Source organism: Pantherophis guttatus, chromosome 15, assembly GCF_059756535.1.
Source record: "Pantherophis guttatus breed Tessera chromosome 15, ASM5975653v1, whole genome shotgun sequence".
Taxonomy (NCBI): Eukaryota; Metazoa; Chordata; class Lepidosauria; order Squamata; family Colubridae; genus Pantherophis; species Pantherophis guttatus.
The window spans coordinates 10,427,634-10,449,966 of record NC_142077.1 but is presented as its reverse complement, the minus strand read 5'-3'; the positions used below and the strand labels follow the sequence as shown (position 1 = coordinate 10,449,966).

At 45.8% G+C, this 22,333-nt stretch overlaps 1 protein-coding gene across 8 annotated transcripts in view; it reads right to left on the bottom strand.

Annotated features, from left to right (window-relative positions):
- Window positions 1-22,333, bottom strand: part of PAX7 (paired box 7) — a 162,775-nt gene that overhangs the window by 57,393 nt on the left and 83,049 nt on the right. For all 8 annotated transcript variants that reach the window (XM_087879101.1, XM_087879103.1, XM_087879104.1 and 5 more), the window contains exons 5-7: window positions 21,670-21,869; window positions 10,245-10,410; window positions 8,737-8,933 (exon numbers count right to left, since the gene is read on the bottom strand). In XM_087879101.1, coding sequence (XP_087735227.1) covers window positions 8,737-8,933; window positions 10,245-10,410; window positions 21,670-21,869 — 563 coding nt within the window. The remainder of the gene's footprint in view (window positions 1-8,736; window positions 8,934-10,244; window positions 10,411-21,669; window positions 21,870-22,333) is intronic.

The following is a 22,333-nucleotide window of genomic DNA, read 5'->3' as shown; positions in this document are numbered from 1 at the left end:
TGTAACCCCGTGTGGGGCTGCAGAGCAGAAGCCCGGACGGGGAGGATGGTTGGGGGAGAAGCCCGTTTCGGTCCCCTCTGGCTGCAGAGCTGTGATTAAATCGTAGCCCCCCCCTCCCGCCCTCCCCGCTCTCTGCTGGGATTCCCGGGGGAGCCGTGATCTGTTTTCAAGCCCTTATTGACTGCAACCGGATAGGCCTCATCCCTGCACCCGATAAGCCTTAATACCGGCCTTATCGGGAAAGCTCCAGCTGTCCACACCTTTGATCAGTTTCCCTCCTTTCAGCTTGGCGACCCGGGTGCGGGGACGCCTTCCTTGTCTCGTCTGGCTGGAAACGGCCCCGTTCTCCTTCGAGGGGAAGAGCCTGGCACCCTCCACCTTGGGAAGGTGGGGGGGGAGAAAGAAACCCTCTGCTCTTTTGAGGCCATTCCCCCAAAAGAGCACCTCTTCCCAGCAACATTTTCGTCTCCAACTGTACAGTGGACAAGTCAGTTTCTCAGTGAAACTCTCCGTGGTTCCTTCGCTCTACATTCTGAGGATTGTGCGCTCTGGAGCAGGGAAGGAGGCTGGACTTCCATAAAATTCTGCACTGGCTGGAGAATTGGGCAAGAGGGGGGTCCCACCCAATGGTGGGTTGTCCCCGGTTCGGACCGGTTCGCAAGAACCGGTAATAAAACCGGCAGGAGGCCCTGTCCACTGCCCCGGATGTTGTCATCAGTGATCTGTGCATGTGCAAAAGCAAGGAGCGCACACGCGTAAAGCGTGCCATCCCGTTGCGAACCGGTAGTAAAGTTAAGTAGAACCCACTCTTTGGTCCCACCCTCTTCTACATTCAAGAGGGTGATGGACAATTCACAGGGACCTCTGACAATCATTCTTGGCATCACCCACAGACCGTGAGGGTCACTCACAATTTTGCACCCAGGCTGGGACATCAGCTGGACTTCCTTCCCTGCCCTGACTTGAGGACCTTCTCAAGAGATGGGATCCCACCACCCAGACGACGCTTCGCAGCTGGTCATAAGGAGAAACGTCCCTGAAGTCCAGAGGTCGCCAGGGGCTTGGCTGCGTTGCTAATTGCTAATCTCTCATTTTCTCTCCTCTCTTTCGCTTGCCTCAACTCGTCTCCCGGGTTCCCTTATTAATCGCGGAAAGAAGGATAAAATTAAAAAAAAAACTCCACCAAACCAGAGGAATATCATTCTGCATTGCAATTCTCCGTGGCCAAGAGCCGTGGACACCGTTAAGACACCTGGGTGTGGAAAAAGACAAGAGAGCAACTGGAAACGGCACAAGGAGTGGATTTCACATATTGTTTCCACCGGTTCGCTCCGCGTGCACGCGCTTGCTTCGCTCACTCGTGCGCGCTTCCCACGCAAGCACCCGGCCTTCCGCATGCTCGCTGCATGTGCACCTTCCGTGCATGCGCCAGGCCTCGAAAATGTGGTTAAATAGGACAGCATTACGTCCGGGCGAGTGGTCACGCTCACCTGCAGTCGTCCCTACCGGTTTGTCTGAATTGATCCGAACCGGCTGAATACCACCTCTGAAAGGGCAGGAGGGAACGATGGCAAATTTCTGTTTTGTTTTTTTCTCCCGTTTAAGAGAAGAAGGGACATTCGAAAGGGCTTAGAAGGCATTTCTGGGCAAAAATGGAAATGGTGAAGGTACCAGGTATGTTGAAAGGCTTTCAAAAAAATTTAAAAAAAAACAGCACACAACGCACCCAGACAACATGGCTGCCCATGAAGGGAGACTGGATGGAAGGGGAAGTTTTTGCACAGACTTGGAAAATTTGAGGGCACTTGCTGAAAAAAAGGCTGGCATTCGAAGTCATTCCTGAGCCCTGAATGTCCAGCTAACTCTGATGGTGAGATGTCCACCTGCTGGGTTCACCTGAGTCCACTCCTCAACCAACCACTGAGCTGCCATTCCTCATTTCCAGAAAAGCAGGACCGTTTCTGGAAATGAAGATGGATGGTAGAGAGGATGAACGTTTCGCTACAAGCCTGATTCCCTTTTGCTATTTTTCAAAAAAGAGACTAATGGGGCACCTAAGGAGATGGGCTTGGGCTCCTTCAAACCAGCACATTGGCAGGAGAAGGGAACTTCTTCCTTTCTAACTGGAATTCAGGATCAGCCATTGTCCATTTTAGGAAAAAATCCTCTTCTGTCCACTCTACCTTCATCAAAAGCTTCTTCTCTCCACTCACCCTTCATCAAAAGTTTCTTCTCTCCACCCTTCATCAAAAGCTCTTCCTTTCCATTCTACTGCCATCAAAAGCTTCTTCTGTCCACTCTACCTTCATCACAAGCTTCTTCTCTCCACTCTACCTTCATCAAAAGCTTCTTCTGTCCACTCTACCTTCATCAAAAGCTTCTTGTCCACTCTACCTTCATCAAAAAGCTCGGTCCACCCTACCTTCATCAAAAGCTTCTTCTTTCCACCCTATCTTCATCACAAGCTTCTTCTCTCCACCATACCTTCATCAAAAACTTCTTCCCTTCACCGTATCTTCATCAAAAGCTTCTTCTGTCCATCCTACCTTCATCAAAAGCTTCTTCTGTCCATCCTACCTTCATCAAAAGCTTCTTCTTTCCACCCTATCTTCACCAAAAACTTCTCCACCCTACCTTCATCAAAAGCTTCTCTCCACTCTACCTTCATCAAAATCTTCTTCTCTCCATCCTACCTTCATCAAAAGCTTCTTCTGTCCATCCTACCTTCATCAAAAGCTTCTTCTTTCCACCCTATCTTCACCAAAAACTTCTCCACCCTACCTTCATCAAAAGCTTCTCTCCACTCTACCTTCATCAAAATCTTCTTCTCTCCATCCTACCTTCATCAAAAGCTTTGTCTCTCTACCCTTCATCAAAAGCTTCTTCTGTCCACCCTACCTTCATCAAAAGCTTCTTCTATCCACTCTACCTTCATCAAAAGCTTCTTCTTTACACCCTACCTTCATCAAAAGCTTCTCTCCACTCTACCTTCATCAAAATCTTCTTCTCTCCATCCAACCTCCATGGATGTGCTTTACACACAAAACCAGCCTTCTCTATCTTTGCAATCTATTTTCCTGACTTCCAACCTGTCCCCAACAGAGACAAGGAGATTTCTGGGCCTGCATTATAGGGCCGAAAGTCCTCATGGAGAGCTCACCTTGATGTTCTGGGAAAAATAAATGCCTTTCTCTTTTCACACGAGAAAGTCCATCTTTTCTTCTCCTCTCCTCTCCCCTCCCCTCCCAAAGCCTGTAGCTGACACATCGAATTGACAGGAACAGATGGAAGAGGTGGGGGGGGGAGAGTGAAGAAATAGCAGCTTTGTGGGATCCTCGAGTTTAATAATTTACCGAACTTTGAGGCATGCCAGTGAGACTCCGGGAGGGGGACTGGGGGTAGGGAGGGAGCTGGGAAAAAAAAAAAAACTCACACGAATGACTAGCTTCCTTTATGGAAGTCCAGTTTCCAAACAAGGAAGAGGACTAGAGGTGTTTTTTGTTTTTTTTTTACAAAATGTGCAATTAAAAGAGCCCTCATCGCACAGGATAGGGTTGAAAAGAAGTTGATCGAAAAGCACAAGGCTACAGAGAAGTTCACTCTAAGCAGTTTGGATGCGTCTCTTGTGTTGTAGGAAACACCTTCTGACTCTAGACTAGAAGGACACAACTCTTAAAATGTCCCCCCTCCCCCCTCTCCCCCCGTCTTCACAGGTTTTCCTGGTCTACAGAGACCCTTATGTCTTCCTTCCCAGCTAACGGCTAAAAAACTTTTCTTCGAAATCCAACTGAGCATAGTAGCTAGAATAATGGCCATTTTGCAAAAGCTTTTCGTCTAATGATCGGCGGAGGGGAAGTGTGAAAGAGGGGATGGGGGGGGGGAGATCAAGCCGAAAAAAAAATCTAATGTATTATTTGCAAAAGTAGCTTTGTTCGGAACCAAATTGGTGCTAATGGCGGTACAGATATCTGTCTGTCATCTAACTATCTTTCTATCTATCTTTCTATCTATCTATCTATCTATCTATCTATCTATCTATCTATCTACCTACCTACCTACCTACCTACCTATCTATCATATCTTTATCTATCTATCTATCTATCTATCTATCTATCTATCTATCTATCTATCTATCTATCTATCTATCTCTCTATATCTATCTATCTATCTATCTATCTATCTATCTATCTATCTATCTATCATCTATCTATCTATTTACCTACCTACCTACCTACCTACCTACCTACCTACCGTCTGCTTGCCTGCCTGCCTGCCTATCTACAGTATCTATCTATCATATCTTTATCTATCTATCTATCTATCTATCTATCTATCTATCTATCTATCTATCTATCTACCTACCTACCTACCTACCTATCTATCATATCTTTATCTATCTATCTATCTATCTATCTATCTATCTATCTATCTATCTATCTATCTCTCTATATCTATCTATCTATCTATCTATCTATCTATCTATCATCTATCTATCTATTTACCTACCTACCTACCTACCTACCTACCTACCTACCTACCGTCTGCTTGCCTGCCTGCCTGCCTATCTACAGTATCTATCTATCTATCTATCTATCTATCTATCTATCTATCTATCTATCTATCTATCTATCTATCTATCCTGTTTCCCCCAGAATAAGACATCCCCTGATAATAAACCCAATCGGGCTTTTGAGCACATGGCAATAAGGCCAAGCATTTATTTCAGGGTTCATAAAAATATAAGACAGGGTCTTATTTTTGGGGAAACACGGTATCAACTATCTATCTATCTATCTATCTATCTATCTATCTATCTATCTATCTATCTATCTATCTATCTATCTATCTATCTATCTATTTACCTACCTACCTACCTACCTACCTACCTACCTACCTACCATGTCTGTCTGTCTGTCTGTCATCTATCTCTATAATAATTCTTAGGCTGTGGAATAAGGTTTGACGCGAACCTAAATCACCATCATTCGCTAAGCATTTTTCACGACCGATTCGAGATGTTTTTCCCAGACGACTGAAAAAGCGCACCGCTATGTGAGAGCACAATGAAAGACTCAGGATAGACAAAGCCGCGTGCACAAAATTGTGTGCCCCATTGTTGACACCCGTCCACACCGTTCCCTTTTCCAAACGACCGAACAACTGGAAAAAAAGAAATCAACCTTTGAGGATTGGCGCCGTTCTCCGTTTTGAATTTCTTCCGGGGAAGGAAAAAAGTTTCGAGCAAACGTCGGGGGCTGTTTCTCCCGCAACTAGAAAACTGATTTTGCCCAGTTTTTAAGAGCGTTAATTACAACTGCGATAAGGCTGGTAACGAGGGAGCCAAAAAGAAAAAAGAAAAAGAAAAGGAGGAGAGAGGGAGGTTGACACGGATGGTTTCATTCTGCCACCCGTTGCTTGGTTTGGTCCAAGTGTCTAAGTGTATAATAAGCATTTAAAATTAAGTCTTGCCAGTCAGGCAGGGAGGGGTGAAATAAGGAGAGAGAGAGAGAGAGAAAAAAAAAAGAGAGGGAGATTTGGAAAGGAGGAGGGGGGGTTAAACAGTGAAGAATGAAGGGGGTGGCAGCGAAGATGCAAATCACTGCTGGAAAAGAAAATTATGTGCAATTACTCCAGAAAACGGGCAGCTCTGCCCATTTCAGCCAACAAGATCTCATTAATAAGCAGAAAATAAGATTGAAATGGTATGTGAAAGGAGTGGAAAAATGAATTTGAATGCCGCATTTGTCCACAATTACCCCCGCGTTCACACATATTTTATTGCCATTTTTTTTATTATTCTTAATCTTTCCATCCCTCAAAGCAGATTGGGAACATCGCAGCATTATGGCGACACAAGGAGGAAGAGGCATTAGAGACCCCGGCGCGCTCGCCAATTTGCAAAAAAAATAAAAAAAGAAAAAAAGAAAGGCCGGGGCTGAGGAAGATCACCATTTGTGGCTCTGCCAGCTTAGCGCCGTGTAGGTACAAGACTTTTGCAAAAAAGAGAGAGAGAGAGACAGAAAAAAAGAAACGCAAAACTCACACTGGCAACCTTTGGGTGCAGGGCTCAAAAGAAAGAGAGAAAATGAAGTTGACACAGAGAGAGACCTGCTGTTGGCTGGCAGGTTTTCGGGGAGATGGTTCAGCCGTCCAATTTAGGAAGGGGTCAAAAGACACCCAGGAGGTCTGTGACGGAACAACTGCCCCGTCACAGCCCGAGAGAGACGCTAATTGCAACAGGCGGATGCCAAAATAAACTTTTTCCAATTTCTCACCGTCTCGCCGAAAGAGTTCTGTGAAACCTAGAAGCTGGCCTTCAAGCAAGGCTGAAAGAAAACAACCAGCTTGGAGGCCATTTTGCTGTGGATAAAAAAAAAACCCACCTTCGTCCCCGGTGGATGGACTTTTCACGCCATCTTTTATTTTGGATAAATGATTAGACAGAATCTTTTTTTTTTTTTTTTCTCCGAAAAGATTAATCTCCTAATTTCCTGTCAGGCCTTTCTAAAACTCCAACCACGTTTAAAGGTGATCAATGCTGAAAGTAGTTTGGTGTGAGCGCGAATACAAGTTTTAATTTAGTTTCTCCTCTTGCGAAGAGAACATTGCAGATGTAATCTATTTCCCCCCACGCTTTTTACGAATTTTCAAAACGAACCTACTTCGCCGAGGGCGTAATACAAAATTGTAAAAGGAATGCAAAATTGTTTTCCCTTTCTCCCAATTTTGCAGGTTGAATCCGAAGCTCCTTATGCTCTCCCTGTGTTTTTGGAATTATTCTGGGTTTTTTTTTCCCCCCTCCTAAGTGGAAAATTGGCAGAACTACCCTGTTTCCCCCAAAATAAGACATTTCCTGATAATAAGCCCAATCGGGCTCTTGAGCGCATGGCAATAAGGTCAAATGCTTATTTCAGGGTTCAAAAAAATAGAAGACAGGGTCTTTTTTTCGGAGAAACAGGGTAGATTAAAATATTATTTTTCTTACTGGCTAATTGGGTTGAAAAAGGATCTCCTCTGCCTTGCAAAACAGCTTCCGGGTGTCCGAAATCAGTCAACTAAATTTATCGTTTCCTATTTGGGGTTCTATTTGATTGCTCAACCCTCACTTCTGTCTTTCTGACTTTCCTCAACTGGCCTCTGAGCATGTACAGAATGTCTTCCCCTCGCTAGAACTCTCATCATTAGGAAATTCTTGATTTTGCACATTAAGGAAGATCTTTGACTTTTCCAAATTAAGCCTTGCAGGAGAGAAAAGTTATAAAACAAACAAAATATGGATAAACAGTTTGTACCCACACATTCACGGTTTCACAGTCCCCTCCCTCTCGTATCCAAAGCAGTGCCTAAATTTTGGAGCCCTCCCCCAATTATTTTTATGTACGATGAAATTTCCTTTATTCCTCTTTCTGTAGATCTGCACTATCCCTTCGGATGGAAACGGAGCTTCAAAAAGCAATAAACTAAGAAGGTGTGCTTTTCCAGTTTGCAAATCAGCAAAATAAACAAGTTACGACCCCTTTCCCTTAGAACGACCAAAGTGAGAATATCTTTAAATCCGTTACAAGACCATGCAGTAAAATCAGAATAATGTCAGAGGAACACATCAAAAGAAGAGACACGTTCGGTGCAGTGAATTTTTTTATTTCTCTCTCTCGCTCTCAGAAATCTTTTTCTCCGCTGCTGATCGGGGACCAAACTTTACTGCTCCGTCGATAAACTAAGTGTCTTAAAAACCGTGTGCAGGAGAAAAAGGGGGGATTTAGCCCCGTCTCCAGATCTGAATTTTTCTCATGCCGCGCTCAAAACACCAAGCAATAAACTTAAATGATGTGTGAGGTAAACCGTTTGGATCTTCAGAGTGAGCGGCTGAGATTTGTTGACATGGGGACAAAGCAGTGGATGGATTTAAAAAAAAAAAATTCTACCTTTGATGGCTCCGTCAAAGTGGGCCAGAATGGGGTAGGGGGAATCCCCCAAAAGAGGCAGGAATCCACAGCTTCTCCTCAAGCTGTGGACCCCATTTTCCGGACAAAATTCAAATAACAGCATTTTTCAAATCCCAACTAAAAGCTTGCGAGTCACGGAAAATTAAAATAGCAGTGTAGGGATACAGGGAGCAGGGGTGAAATGCTACCGGTTTGCTCTGGTTCGGAGTGGCAGCCGCATGTGGTTCGGCAAACTGGTAGCGGCGGCAGCGCGAGGCTCCGCCCACTCACCCGGACGTCGTCACTTCCTGTTTTTAACTAGGAAGTAACCTGTTTTTGATCCTCTGCACATGCGCAGAAGGATTTGCGCATGCGCAGAGGGTCTAAAATCGGACGTGAAGATGGCACGCGCACATCCGAACCGGTAGGGAAGGTAAGCAGATTTCACCCCTGACGGGGAGGATTTTTGAAGATAAGCAATTTCGGCCCAACGTCAGGGCAAATTTTATTTTAGCAAAATCTGAGGGGAAAAACTGAGCCCCCGTTGAGGGGTGCTGGGGGGTGCTGATACAAGGAGGAAACCACAGATGATGTAGATGAACAAATAACGATTTTCTAAGCTCTTTGTAGAGCGTGATGCCTTGTCAATCTTTCGTTGGCGGGCAAGAATGTGATATACCTGAGAAGCAGTAAGCTACCCCAGTTGCGGACCTCTGATTCCCACAGCGTCCCACCCGAGGGACCATCACTCTTCCATGGGACTCCGCCGCCCCCGTTTGTTTTTTTTTTGGCAAACGTAAGAATGACTTACTTGTGGAGACAGGCCGTTACTAACGGGATTCATGTGGTTGGTTGGAGCGGTGGGGTTCATGAAGCTGTCCGAGTAGCTGGAGAAACTGTGCCGGGCCCCGTAGGCAGAGCTGGAGTCGGGGGTGGCTGCCGACAGGCCCCCCTGGTGCATGGTGGACGGTGGGAGAGGCTGGGGCCGGTGCACGGTGCTGCCTCCGTCTGCGGGGGGGAAAGAAGGAGCCGTGAGAAAGAGCTGCCTGCAGTCAAACCGTTTCCCTTGGAGAGCTGACTGAGAAGACGCTGGAGGAGGACTGGATGGGAGACCACCAGGATTGGATGGGAGACCACGAGGAAAGGGATAAGGAGACCAACAGGACGGGAGGCCAGCTTGAGAAGTCAACGACACTGACGATTCAGAAGGGAAGGTGCATTTCCTTTGAGAGCTGACTGAGATGAAGTAAGGAGAACTGGAAAGGAGACCACCAGGAAAGGGATAGGGGACCACCAGGACAGAAGGCTAGCGCGAGAAGTCAATGACAGTAACAATTCAGAAGGGAACATGTATTTCCTTGAGGAGCTGACTGAAAAGAAGTAAGAAGAACTGGAAAGGAGACCACCAGGAAAGGGATAGGAGATTTCTCAGGCTAGCTTGAAAGGAGACCACCAGGAAAGGGAAAGGAGACCACCAGGAAAGGGATAGGAGACCACCAGGACAGAAGGCTAGCGCGAGAAGTCAATAACACTAATGATTCAGAAGGGAACGTGCATTTCCTTTGAGAACTGACTGAAATGAAGTAAGGAGAACTGGAAAGGAGACCACCAGGAAAGGGATAGGAGACCACCAGGATGGCACCCTAGCTTGTGAAGTCAACAACACTAAGCAATCCAGAAAGGAACTGCAATGCATTTTTGTGTAAACCCCATACAATTGTCTGAAGGCACAAATGACCAACAGATCGGAGGCCATCCCTCACTTCCTTGGACCCCCAAGTGTCATTAAGGACCTCATCCTGAACTTTGCACAAAGTTTGAGGAGGTGAAACACCAGCCTCCGCACGAGGGAAGAGTGCAGCCGATATTCCTCGACCTGGTTCTGCTTTCAGACGCGTGCGGACTTCCGCTCCCAGAATGCCCCAGCCAGCATGGGAGTTTCAGCTTCACACAAGATGGTTGAGTGGCTTTGCACTGCTCAACCCAATCCAACCCACATTGCAGGGCTGCCATGGTGCAGGAGGCCAACTAGGCCACGCCCACCCTGGCCACGCCCACCCAGCAACCGGGCGGAGAACCCCTTGCTAAAATTTTTGAAGCCCGCCCCTGTGCAATGGCATGTGAGAAAGATGTTGGAAGAAGGGGCGAAGATGATTAAGGGATGATTAGATAAGAGGCAGCCTAGCCCTCAGCTGCATAACAGGTGGGGAAAGAGGTTGAATAACGGGAAACTCTGTCACATTTCAGACCCATGTTTGTCCCATCTCAACCGTTCGTGTTTCTGGTCGGGCCTACCTGGGAAGACTCAGAGCAGCTCACCTTGGGAGAGAGTGGTGGTCGGATATGTCGAATCGGGCAGCTGGTAGGGTGGCAACGTTGGCATGCCGGTTGGGGGGAAGCCACCGGGCAGAAGGTGATTGAAAGCGGCCAGTTGGTTGGCCCCAGCCTGCTTGCGCCAACGGGCTCTTCGGTTGCTGAACCACACCTGGGGGGGAGAAAGAGGCGGAGCCTGTTATGGGCTACGTACACCTTGACGGCATCTGATACATCACCAATAGAGGAAAAAAGGAAAGAAAGAAAGGCATCTTCTAGCACGGGACTACAACTCCCAGAATCCTCAGGGAGGCAGAGAATCATGGGAACTGAAGTCCAGCAAGGGCACCAGATAAGGAACAAGTGAGCTGTTGGTAGAAACATGGAAAGCAGTAACGGAGAACTAGTCCGAACCGGCTGAATGCTACCTCTGCTACCTTCTGAGGCAATATTTCTCAAGCTTGGCAACTTTAAGACATGTGGACTTCACCTCCCAGAATTCCCATTTGGATTTCAACCCCAGAATTCTGGGAGTTGAAATCCACATGGAAATTCTGGGAGGTGAAGTCTGCGTGGGAATTCTGAGAGGTAAAGTCCGCATGGGAATTTTGGGAGTTGAAATCCACATGGGAATTCTGGGAGTTGAATTCCGCGTGGGAATTCTGGGAGTTGAAGTCCGCATGGGAATTCTGGGAGTTGAAATCCTCATAGGAATTCTGGGAGTTGAAGTCCGCGTGGGAATTCTGGGAGTTGAAGTCCGCGTGGGAATTCTGGGAGTTGAAGTCCACATGTCTTAAAGTAACCGATGTTGAGAAACACTGTTTTAAAGGACAATCAACAACTTTTCCCCCACATTTGTATAGTGATTTTTTAATAAAATATTACCGTGTTTCCCCCAAAATAAGACCGGTTTTTATATTAATTTTTGCTCCAAAAGATGAATGAGGGCTTATTTTCTGGTTAGGTCTTATTTTGGGGGCGGAATATGGTACTAAATGCATCCATCTGGCTGACAATCTTAACTGGGGCTTATTTTTGGGGTAGGGTTTATATTACGAGCATCCTGAAAAATCATGCTAGGGCTTATTTTCCAGTTGGGTCTTATTTTCGGAGAAACAGGGTAAATACACAATCCGTACGCAAACACGACGTGCCATTTCTCTGCATGAATGTTGCCACCTTTTTATTGGAATCTAGGCTGGTTCCGCGCAACCACAATCTATAAGGGAAGCCTTAATTTTTATTTTTATTTTCAAAAATGGTCAGCCATAAATTCACACAGGTTGGAGAGGAGGGTGGGAAACGGGAGGAACAATCGGCAAGTTTTAGCTTTTAGGAGCGTCGGCATTGCAGCTGCTTAATATCTCCGAGGCCCTCACAGGATGAGCAACGTGATTAAATTTCAGAGCAACTGGAATTTTTTAGGGGGAGAAAAAATAAACAGGAAAAAAGAAAGAAATGCGTACTCCAGGAATTGGGAAGTGAGAGAAATTGCTGAGTTGGAGGGGTAGGGGGGTGGGACTGTCACATAAAATATTTTCTGAAAACACCCCACCTCTCCTTCTTTTCCTGAAAGGAGAATTGTTAAGCCAAAGAACGCACAATATATATATATATATTCTATATATATATATATATATATAGAATGCTAGATATTTCCTTCCCCAAATTTTCCCTGGCAAAGGCTTTTGATGGATTAGATTGGGGGGAGGTGGGAGGGGTCTTCTTTTTTTTTCTTTTGGCTGACATGTAATGGACAAGCCAGGTGCAATGCGGACGATGAAGCTCATCGTATCTGCCGTGGCTTTGGTGGTGGATGGAGAATGATGGCATTAATTTAAAATTATATATATATATATATATGCAAAAAATTAAAATCTCGGGTGTTTTCCCGCGTCATTGTAAATAAGTTGGTTAAAATATTTAAAACTCTGGTTAAAATCCCAGCTTAAAATCTTCTAAAAATCCCTACAGAGCACTCTGCAAGGTCCTTTAAAACCTCAGCTAAAATCCTACCAGTGACTTTAAAAGTCTCTCGTATAGCAACGTTTCGACAGGCTCACAACCCTGTTATCTTCAGGCTCTTGTTTCGTTTAGAAGCTATGGATTCTCTGTTGCGAGGTCATTTTAAACATTTTAACCAACTTATTTACAATGACGCGGGAAAACACCCGAGATTTTAATTTTTTGCATATGCACACCCGCGAAAACTTAAGACGACATATATATATATATATATGTAAAAAGTTAAAATCTCGGGTGTTTTCCCGCGTCTTTTAAAATCTGTTAGTCAAAATGCTTAAAATCCTGGCTAAGGTCTCAGCTCAAAATCCTCCAAAATCCCAACAAAACACTTTGCAAGGTCTTTTAAAACTCTGGCTAAAATCCTAACCAACACTTTAAAGGTTTGGCAACGTTTCAACAAGCTCTCTACCTTGTCATCTTCTGGCCTTTAGAAGTTGTGGGTCCTGCTTCCTTATCCTAGCTGCAGCCTGGCTGCATGTTAAAGGCCCAGCTTTCTCTGGTTCCCTATTACTAACTGTCAACTGCAAAGAGGTAAGAATTCTAGTAGGTATCACAGCACCACTGGTTGCCTGTTGGGATCTCAGCATATCTTCTGGTTCGGTTCTTTCTCTCTCCCTATTGCTAGGTATCATTTGCAAAGAGGAAAGGATTCTGGCAGGTATTACAACACCACTGGTTGCCTGTTGGGATCTCTGCCTCTCTTCTGATGTTAAAACTCAAGTTTCCCTCAATGCAGGTCCCCAAATACTTGATAACCTAGAAGCGTCGTCTCGTCTGTTCATATTCTGCGGCCTCTTCAATTTCGATGGCCTCCCTAGTTATTCTCATAGCAAGATGTTCCTCTTTCACCACTGTTCTAGTATTGTTGAAGTCGATCTTATGTCCCGTGGCATTCATGTGTTGTACCAAGGAAGAAGTTTGCTCTTCTTTTTTTTACTGCGTTTTTGTGTTCTTCTAAATGCACACCTATTCGTCTATTTGTCTGTCCAATGTAAGTGTCAGCATTTTAATGTTGCCATAAAGAGGAGAAGAGGAGGCTTGACTTTTCACCTACTTATTTTCTCTGTAGATAATATCCCCTAGGAGATGGGATGGGAGGGGGACATTCCTGGGGTTGAAGGCAGGAGCTGGGAAGACTGACTTGGAAGATGGCCAATGAGAAGATGAGAATTGGGGAACGGAAAGGGAAGGGTTTGGGTTCAGACGGTTAGTATCGGCTACGACGAAGTCAGGGCCAGATCTGTCGTACTCAATAAATGGAATATTTCAGCAAAGATTAATTGTTTGGGAGTGCAATTTATTTGAGATGACATCGAAACCTGACAGTAAGATGACTGACAGGAGGCACATGGCACTTCGTATACCCCTTGATTTTCCAGCCCAATTTTATCCTTGGGCATATATATATATATATATATATATATGCCTGCTATCTGAGATTCTGAGTATCTGGGTATAGTCTGCTGCTTCCCACACTCCGGGAAGGAGTTATTGGTCTTTATATGAGCGCGCCCGGCTTCTCCTTTCCCCACCTAAACTGGCAGAGTCAAAAAAAAAACTTCAACCCCCCCCCCCGGCAAAAAATCGGGCACAAGAAGCTTTCCAAATCAAATTAGGTATACAAAATACAGAAAAAAACAGAGTTGGAAGGGACCTTGGAGGTCTTCTAGTCCAACCCCCTGCTCGAGCATATACTATTTTGGATAAATGACTGCCCAATCTTGGTTTAAAAACCTGAGATTGCGTTAAAAGTACTGAGATTAGAGCCTCCCTATTTAGGTAGAGTATACCTGAACACCAGCTGTTGGTGGGGGGTGAAGTTCAGGAAGCCATTATCTTCCTCCGGATGGGTATGCTAAAAAAAATATATTGGCACAGCCGCTATCCTCAACGCTGCATCTTCAAATTCATGTATTATACAGGAGGGAGTCCTCGTTTAACGGCTGCCCCGTTTAGCAACCGTTCGAAGTGATGACGATGCTGGGAAAAGGAACTTGATGTCAGCCTTGGCGCATGTCACAGCCAGCCTCCAACAATGGAGAAACCAGCAGTGAAATTGCAAGCCACGGCCACACGATGTCTCGCTTAATGACCGCGCCACTTAGCGACGGGGGTTGCTGGCCCCAACTGCGGTCATTCAGCGAGGATTCCCTGCAGAATTTAAGAATAAAAATCGGTGCCTACTATCCTGTCGCCAGGGGAAGGAGGTCGAGCTAAAGAAGAGGAGGAAGTTGAACGAAATTAGGAGCGTTCTTGGCTCCTTCCTTGCCCTCAAAGTTCCACTGCTCCTGTCTATGGAGGCTCCACCTGGCATATCACGACCCTTATCCATCCTTCGAAGGACCTGTCTCTCAGGAATGTAAAGCAGTATGTAGATCCATGATGGCAGACACGCATGCCAGAAGTGGCAGGCAGAGCCATTTCTCCAGGCACACCCACCGTCGTCCATTGCTCTTCCGAGTTCCAGTGCGCGTCAGCCAGCTGGTCTTCGCGCACATGGGAGTGCCGAAAACCGGAAGAGCAGCTTCCTGGTGCATATGCACGTGCCGGGAAGCTGAGCTTCTGGTTTTCGGTGCTCCCGCACGCATGAAGACTAGATGGTCTTCGTATGTGCATGCACACCAGAAACCGGGAGACCAGGTGACTGGCGCGCATGTGCGCGCCGGAAACCAGAAGCTGAGCTTCCTGCCACGTGCATGCTCTTCCGGTTTCTCGCGCTGCCGGGGAGCTGCTCCTTCGTTTTCCCACTCTCCTCCACGCGTGCGCACTCCCGTTTTGGCACCCACTGCCGAAAAGGTTCGCCAACACTGATATAGATGATACAGAGACGGATTAACAGAGCTGGAAGGGACTTTGTAGGTCATCTAGTCCAACCCCCCGCCCGGTCACCTGTCTTTTTTTTTTCTTTTTTAAAAAAATCATCTTCTCCAGCTTGTAGCGTTTTTCCTTTTCTCGTTGTTGTTTTTCCCCAACACAGAAAGGAAAAAAACTGGGGAGTGAGTGACAGAGATGGATTCATTGCCCATCGCCCAAAGCCTCCTGCTGTTACTTAGAGAAGTGTGTGTGTTTGTGTGTCTGTGTGTAAGAAGAAACTGCAGATGATTTAAAAAATCGTCCGACCATCCGTAAAGTTGTCCCCCCCCCACTTGCCCCTTCTCCAAACGGTAGCCGACGTCCGTCTCTCTCTCTCTCTCTCTCTCTCTTAATGCTTATAAATCATTTTATGGGTGAATAAAATATACAGACTGGAGCGGGAGAGGGTAATGCGAGACCCACTTCAAAGCAAAGCTATTTTCACTCCATCACTCTTTAAGGTTTTATCAGCCGCTCGAGGAGCTGCTCCTGCCATGGGGATCCGTTTCAAAAAATAAACAGACTGGCGCTCGGCTCCCGTATTGGAGACCCATGGCTTCCCCATAGGGCCAACTCGAGAAGAAATAAGAAATGGGGCGGGGGGGGACGGGACAGAGCAGTTTGGAGATGGGCCCGGCTCCCACCCCACCCCAGAAATAATCAAGGGTTCCCCCCCCCCCAGTTGAAGCCTAAGGCGATTCAAGATGCTTGGAGGTTGGTCCTTGGCGGGAAGTTCCCACCACAACGTTGTCACTGCTGAGCAGAGTTTTCCAGATGTTCGGACTCCGGAGTCCATCATCCTCCACCAGCCCAGCTAGCAAAGCTACCTTAAGAGTCTGCCACAGTCATGCCAAATTGCAGCGGGCTCAAACTTTGTTAACTCCCCAAAATCAGGGGTGAAATCCAGCAGGTTCTGACAGGTTCTGGAGAACTGGTAGCGGAAATTTTGAGTAGTTCAGAGAACCGGCAAATACCACCTCTGGCTGGCCCCAGGAGTGGGGTCGGAATGGGGATTTTGCAATATCTTTCTCCCAGGAGTGGGGAGGGAATGGGGATTTTGCAGTATCCTTCCCCTGGAGTGGGGTGGGAATGGGGATTTTGCAGTATCCTTCCCCTGGAGTGGGGTGGGAATGGGGATTTTGCAGTATCCTTCCCCTGGAGTGGGGAGGGAATGGAGATTTTGCAGTATCCTTCCCCTGCCACACCTACCTAGTCACGCCCACCAAGTCACGCCCAAAGAACTGGTAGTAAAAAAAAAAAATGACTTTCACCACTGCCCCAAACCCAACCCAATCCTTCTGCCTAACGTAGGCAGCCATCTCGACGTACGATGGTTCGTTTAGCGGCCGTTCAAAGTTACGACGGCACTGGGGAAAAAAAAGTGACTTAACAACCGTTTTTCGCAGTTGCGTCCTTTTCGCCTATCCCCAGGGTCACGGGATCAAAATTCAGACGCTGGGTTCGTACTTACGACCGTTGTATGTGTCCCAAGGTCCCCCTTTTGCGACCTTCTGACAAGCCAAGTCAATGGGGAAGCCAGATTCGCTTAACAACCGGGGGACTAACTTATCAACTGCAGGGATTCACTTAATGACGGGGGCAAAAATGGTGGTAAAAATGGGGCAAAACTCACTTGACAAATGTCTCACTTAACCAGAGAAATTTCAGTTGTGGTCATAAGTCAAGGGCAAGTCCTTAGCTCCACCCCCTCTCTAAGCTCCGCCTCCCACTTTTTAAATAGAAAACAGCCCCCTCATTGACCTCCCCCATTTGCAATGGAATGCCAGACTTCTGCTGGAATTCTAGCAATTTTACAGGTAGGCCCTCCACTCACGACCACCAATTGAGCCCAACATTTCTGTTAAGTGAGACACCTGTTAAATGAATTCTGCCCCGTTATATGACCATTCTTGCCACAGGTGTTAAAGCCAACCCCTGCAGTTGTTAAGTAAGTCACACGGTTGTTAAGTAAATCTGGCTTCTCCACTGACATGGCTTGTCAGACGGTTGCCAAAGGGGGAATGGCGTCACCCCGGGACACTGCAACTGTCATAAGTACATGCCAGTTGCCAAGTGTCCGAACGTCCGGACTCATTGCAATGGTCATAAGTGTTTCGCCGATGCCGTATCTTCGAACAGTCACTAAACCAACTGTTGTAAGTCAGGGACTACTACCTTATTTGTTTTATTGTGAGTTTACGATGATCGTCACCCGATGATGTCACGTCAACCTTACTATTTGAAGGTTTCACCATTGACGCTCCATAACTGTCTGCTTTGGCTCTGCAACCCAACAAGACAGACAGAAACTTCGGAGGATAGTTAGAACTGTAGAAAAAAACACGGCTACCAACCTGCCTTCCACGGAGGACCTGTCTACTGCACGAGTCAAAAAGAGGGCTGGGAAAATATCTACAGACCCCTCACATCCTGGACATAAACTGTTTCAACTCCTACCCTCAAAACGACACTATAGAGCACTGCACACCAGAACAACTAGACACAAGGAGAGTTCTTCCCCCGAACGCCATCACTCTGCTAAACAAATAATTCCCTCAACACTGTCAAACTATCTACTAAGTCTGCACTACTATTAATCTTCTCATGGTTCCTATCACCCATCTCCTCCCACTTAGGACTGTAGGACTGTAACATGTTGCTGCATTCCTTACAATTTATATTGATATTGTTTCCTAGTATGATTCGTTTGCTTATTTGTACCCTATGACTATCATTAAGTGTTGCACCTTACGATTCTTGACGAATTTATCTTCTCTTTTTATGTACACTTCTCTTTTTAGGTACACCTTGTGTGTCCAATCACACTTGGCCAATAAAGAATTCTATCTATCATCTCAAATGGGAGAAGGAAAGGATGGATGAAATAGTTTTGGAAATACGTTGACTTTTAAAGCTAGATCTGTTGTGGATTTGCAAAGGATAAGGCCTATTTTCAACTCCTACCCTCAAAACGACACTATAGGGCACTGCACACCAGAACAACTAGACACAAGGACAGTTTTTTCCCGAACGCCATCACTCTGCTAAAGAAATAATTCCCTCAACACTGTCAAACTATTCATCAATGCACTACTATTACTCTTCTCTTCCTTACTAGTATCTATCTCTTCCCACTTATGACTATAACCATGTTGCTTGTATCTTTCAATTTATATTGTTTTTTTATTTGTTTCCTAGTACGATTTGATATTTTATTAGTAACCTATGACTATCGCTAAGTGTTGTATCTTTTTATTCTCGATGAATGTCTTTTATTCTCCTTACGTACACTGAAGAGCACATACACCTAAGACAAATTCCTTGTGTGTCCAATCACGCTTGGCCAATAAAGAACGCTCTTCTATTCTACAGGGTAAACCCATAAAATAATTTCTTGAAACTTCTCCCTGCTTGGGAGAGAATGGAGCCGGGAACATAAGAAAAGGCTAATTGGTTCGCTTATAAACCAATCCTTTCTAAATTGATTTGTACAAATGAATTGACGAATTAAGCAGAACAACTAAATTCTGTAATAGCTTTGTACCGGATAGTAGAGGGATGGCTAATCTTTTCCGGAACAGGTGGCCAAAGCGCGTGTGCGCCCGAAACCCCCAAAATGTAATGCGCGTGCGTGCCCCGCATGTGCCCCGTTCCCCACGCGCCTCCTGTCTCCCCCCCGCATGTGTGGCAGAGACCTGACAACCAGCTGGCTGGCGGGAGGCACGCACGGATGCGTGGCAGAGCTGAATTCGGACGACGGCTCGCGTCCCGACAGTAAGGGCGCTGCGTGCCACCTCTTGCACGCGTGCCATAAGTTTGCCATCACGGGTAATACTATCAGCCTTGTTAACTCTCAAGATAAGAGACTCCACTATGTATTTAGGAGCCTTGGTGGCGCAGCGGACTAAAGTGCTGTTAAGTACCACTTAGCTGCCAGCTGCCTGCAATTACTGCGAGTTCGAATCTCACCAGGCTCAAGGTTGACTCAGCCTTCCATCCTTCCGAGGGAGGTAAAATGAGGACCCGGATTGTGGGGGCAATAAGCTGACTTTGTATAAAAAAAAAGAACACCGCTTGGGGGGGGGCGAAAGCCCTACTAAGCAGGTATATACAAAAGTATGAAGGCTATTGCTTAACGCATTGTAAGCCGCCCTGAGTCTCCGGAGAAGGGCGGCATATAAATCGAATCAATCAATCAATCAATCAATCAATCAATCAATCAATACAAGAGCCTTGGTAGTACAGTGGTCTAAAGCACCCTGTTATTAACATTCAGCTGCCTGCAATTATTGCAGGTTCGAATCTCACCAGGCTCAAGGTTGACTCAGCCTTCCATCCTTTCTAAGGTAGGTAAAATGAGGACCCAGTTTGTGGGGGCAATAAGCTGACTTTGTATAAATATACAAAAGGATGAAGGCTATTGCTTAGCGCATTGTAAGCCGCCCTGAGTCTCCGGAGAAGGGCGGCATATAAATCAAAATTTAAAATAAATAAATACACACATACATACATACATAAATATTTCAGAGGGACTGTGATTAATATACATAGGTACAGACAGTCCTCGACTTACGACCAAAACGGAGCCCCAAAACCCACCCTCAGTTTTTTTGGCTCCTTGTTGTTGTTTTTTTCCATGCTGTCATCCAGGATGTCTCCAGAGCCAGTAAAAAGATCCTTTTTTGATACCCAGAAAATTTTAAAGAGGGTAGAGTGGTGGGAAGATGCGGACGGTGCCAGAAAGGGGTGGGGTGGGGGGGGGTGGGAGACGGATGAGAAAACCATGAGAAACGCAGGGGAATCAACAGCTGCTGGAAGTGTGCTGGCAAAAGAAGGGCGAATGTGGACGAAGGAATCCTGCAAATTGCAGCTTTGAATTCTGGATAGAGATCTTCCCCCTTCCCCCAAACCGCACTGTGGACACTGAAATGTTTTCAGGTAAAAGGAGGCTGCCCTTGCTAAAAACATCCCCTGCCTTTCTCCAATGGTGAACTTTTGACGATAGTCCCAAAAAACTCTATTAAGTGGCCAATAAAGAGGCTGGTTAGGTGAACAGCTTTTCAAAACTCCATATGTGCCAATGCACCATTAAAATTAAATTACTGTATTTTTCGGAGTATAAGACGTACCTTTCCTCCCCCTAAAAGGGGGTGAAAATTTAGGTGCGTCTTATACACCGAATGTAGCCCCCGCCCTTTGGCCTCTGCCTTGCAGCAGTTATCTCCTTGCAAGCAAACAGCAAGAAAAAAACAGCTCCTTTCAGCTTCAGCACAGCCTAATGAGCACAAGTTGATTGGATCGGCCTCCCAACTCCCAGCTGATTTGCTCTCAGCTGTTTTGCACAGGGCTCTGCTGCTTGCTGCAAAGAGGTAAATTGCTGGGAGCAGATTTTTTTTCCCCCCTTGTGCTAATCAAGCGATGCTGAAAACGAAACTGAAAGTAAAGCAGGCTGTTTGCTGCAAGGAGCCAAAATTGCTCAGAGGCAGAGGGAGATTTCTTTTTCTTCTTTTCCTCACCAAAAAAGGTAGGTGCGTCTTATACTCCAGTGCGTCTTATACTCCAAAAAATATGGTAAACAGAAGTTGCTGTTTTGTTAACCCTCCCTGGAATATATAACTCTGGGCCCGCAGAGCCTTCCCACAAGGTGGCAGAGTGAAGGGGAAAAAAAAGTTTTTTCCACCCAAAAACCCTTGAGACAAACGGTGAATTAAATTTATAAGATGCCCGAGTGGCCAAGGTACCATTCATGTCTTCCGCCTTGCACCAATCCCTTCACTGTCACTCCGGATACTCACTTCACAATCCTCACCTGTGCCGTGTTGACCCGAGATTTATCAACCAGATTTTTAAAATTGTAAGTTAAAGGTAAAGGTTCCCCTCACCCATATGTGCTAGTCGTTCCCGACTCTAGGGAGCAGTGCTCATCTCCGTTTCAAAGCCGAAGAGCCAGCGCTGTTCGAAGACGTCTCTGTGGTCCTGTGGCCAGCATGACTCAACGCCAAAGGCGCATGGAATGCTGTTCCCTTCCCACCAAAGGTTGTCCCTATTTTTCTACTTGCATTTTTTTTTACGTGCTTTCGAACTGCTAGGTTGGCAGAAGCTGGGACAAGTCACGGGAGCTCACCCAGTTACGTGACACCAGGGATTCGAACCGCTGAACTGCCGACCTTTCAATCGACAAGCTCAGCGCCTTAGCCACTGAGCCACCGCGTCCCTTTGAAAAATTGTAAAAATGGTAAAGGGTTGGCCAAATTCTTTCCTTCTCTCTGACTTGCCATCCTGGCCGTGTCCTTCTATTTTATTTTATTTAAAATAAATTCTTGGTAATTTTGTGTGGCAGAGAGAAACAGCTCCCTAATGCAACAGGGAGGGGGAAACCGAGGGAAATATTATTATTTTTTTCACCCAGGAAAAAAACAAAGCCAGCTCGCCACAATTTTTAAGAGGCGGTTTGCATCTGGGGCCATTCCAGTTTCCAAATTCTTGGCACCCCCGTGCCAGGCCTGTTCCCACAGCTTCCCTTCCAACCCCAAGGCAGATGTTTTTCGCTGACCTGGACACGGGCCTCGGTCAGCTTTGTCCGCTGGGCCAGCTCCTCTCGAGTGTATATGTCTGGGTAGTGGGTCCTTTCGAAAGCTTTTTCCAACTCTTCCAGCTGCTCGGCTGTAAAAGTAGTTCGACTACGGCGTTGTTTGCGCTTCAAAGGAAGGTCTGGTTCAGATTCGACATCGGAACCGTCATCCAATCTACCGCCTGATGGGGAGGAAAAAAGAAAAGAGAAAAATGGGGTTAAAAATGGGAGATACGCGGAACAGGGCGTTAACTGTTTTTTTTTTTAATTTTTAATTTTATTTTAATACAAACAATCCATCTTCCATTAAACACTGTGTGGGTACAAATATTTTGTGCAGTACCAGTTAAAAGTTTACAGCCGTATTCGTTATTTAATCTATTCTTAGCTTAATACCAATACATTAAATATCTAATACTGTGACAATCCTCTTCTTAATTTATTTAACTCTGTTAATACATTTTCCATATTTCACTCGTCTATTTTGTATTTCTAATTTTTATATTTATTCTCTAAAGGGCGTTAACTGCTTTTTATAAAAAAGTTTTTTATTAATCATTTAATTTTTTTTTAAAAAAAGGCGTTAACTGTTGAGGGACAACGGAGAGGCAGGTTTAAATTGGAAAAACAAATCGTTTCAATTTCA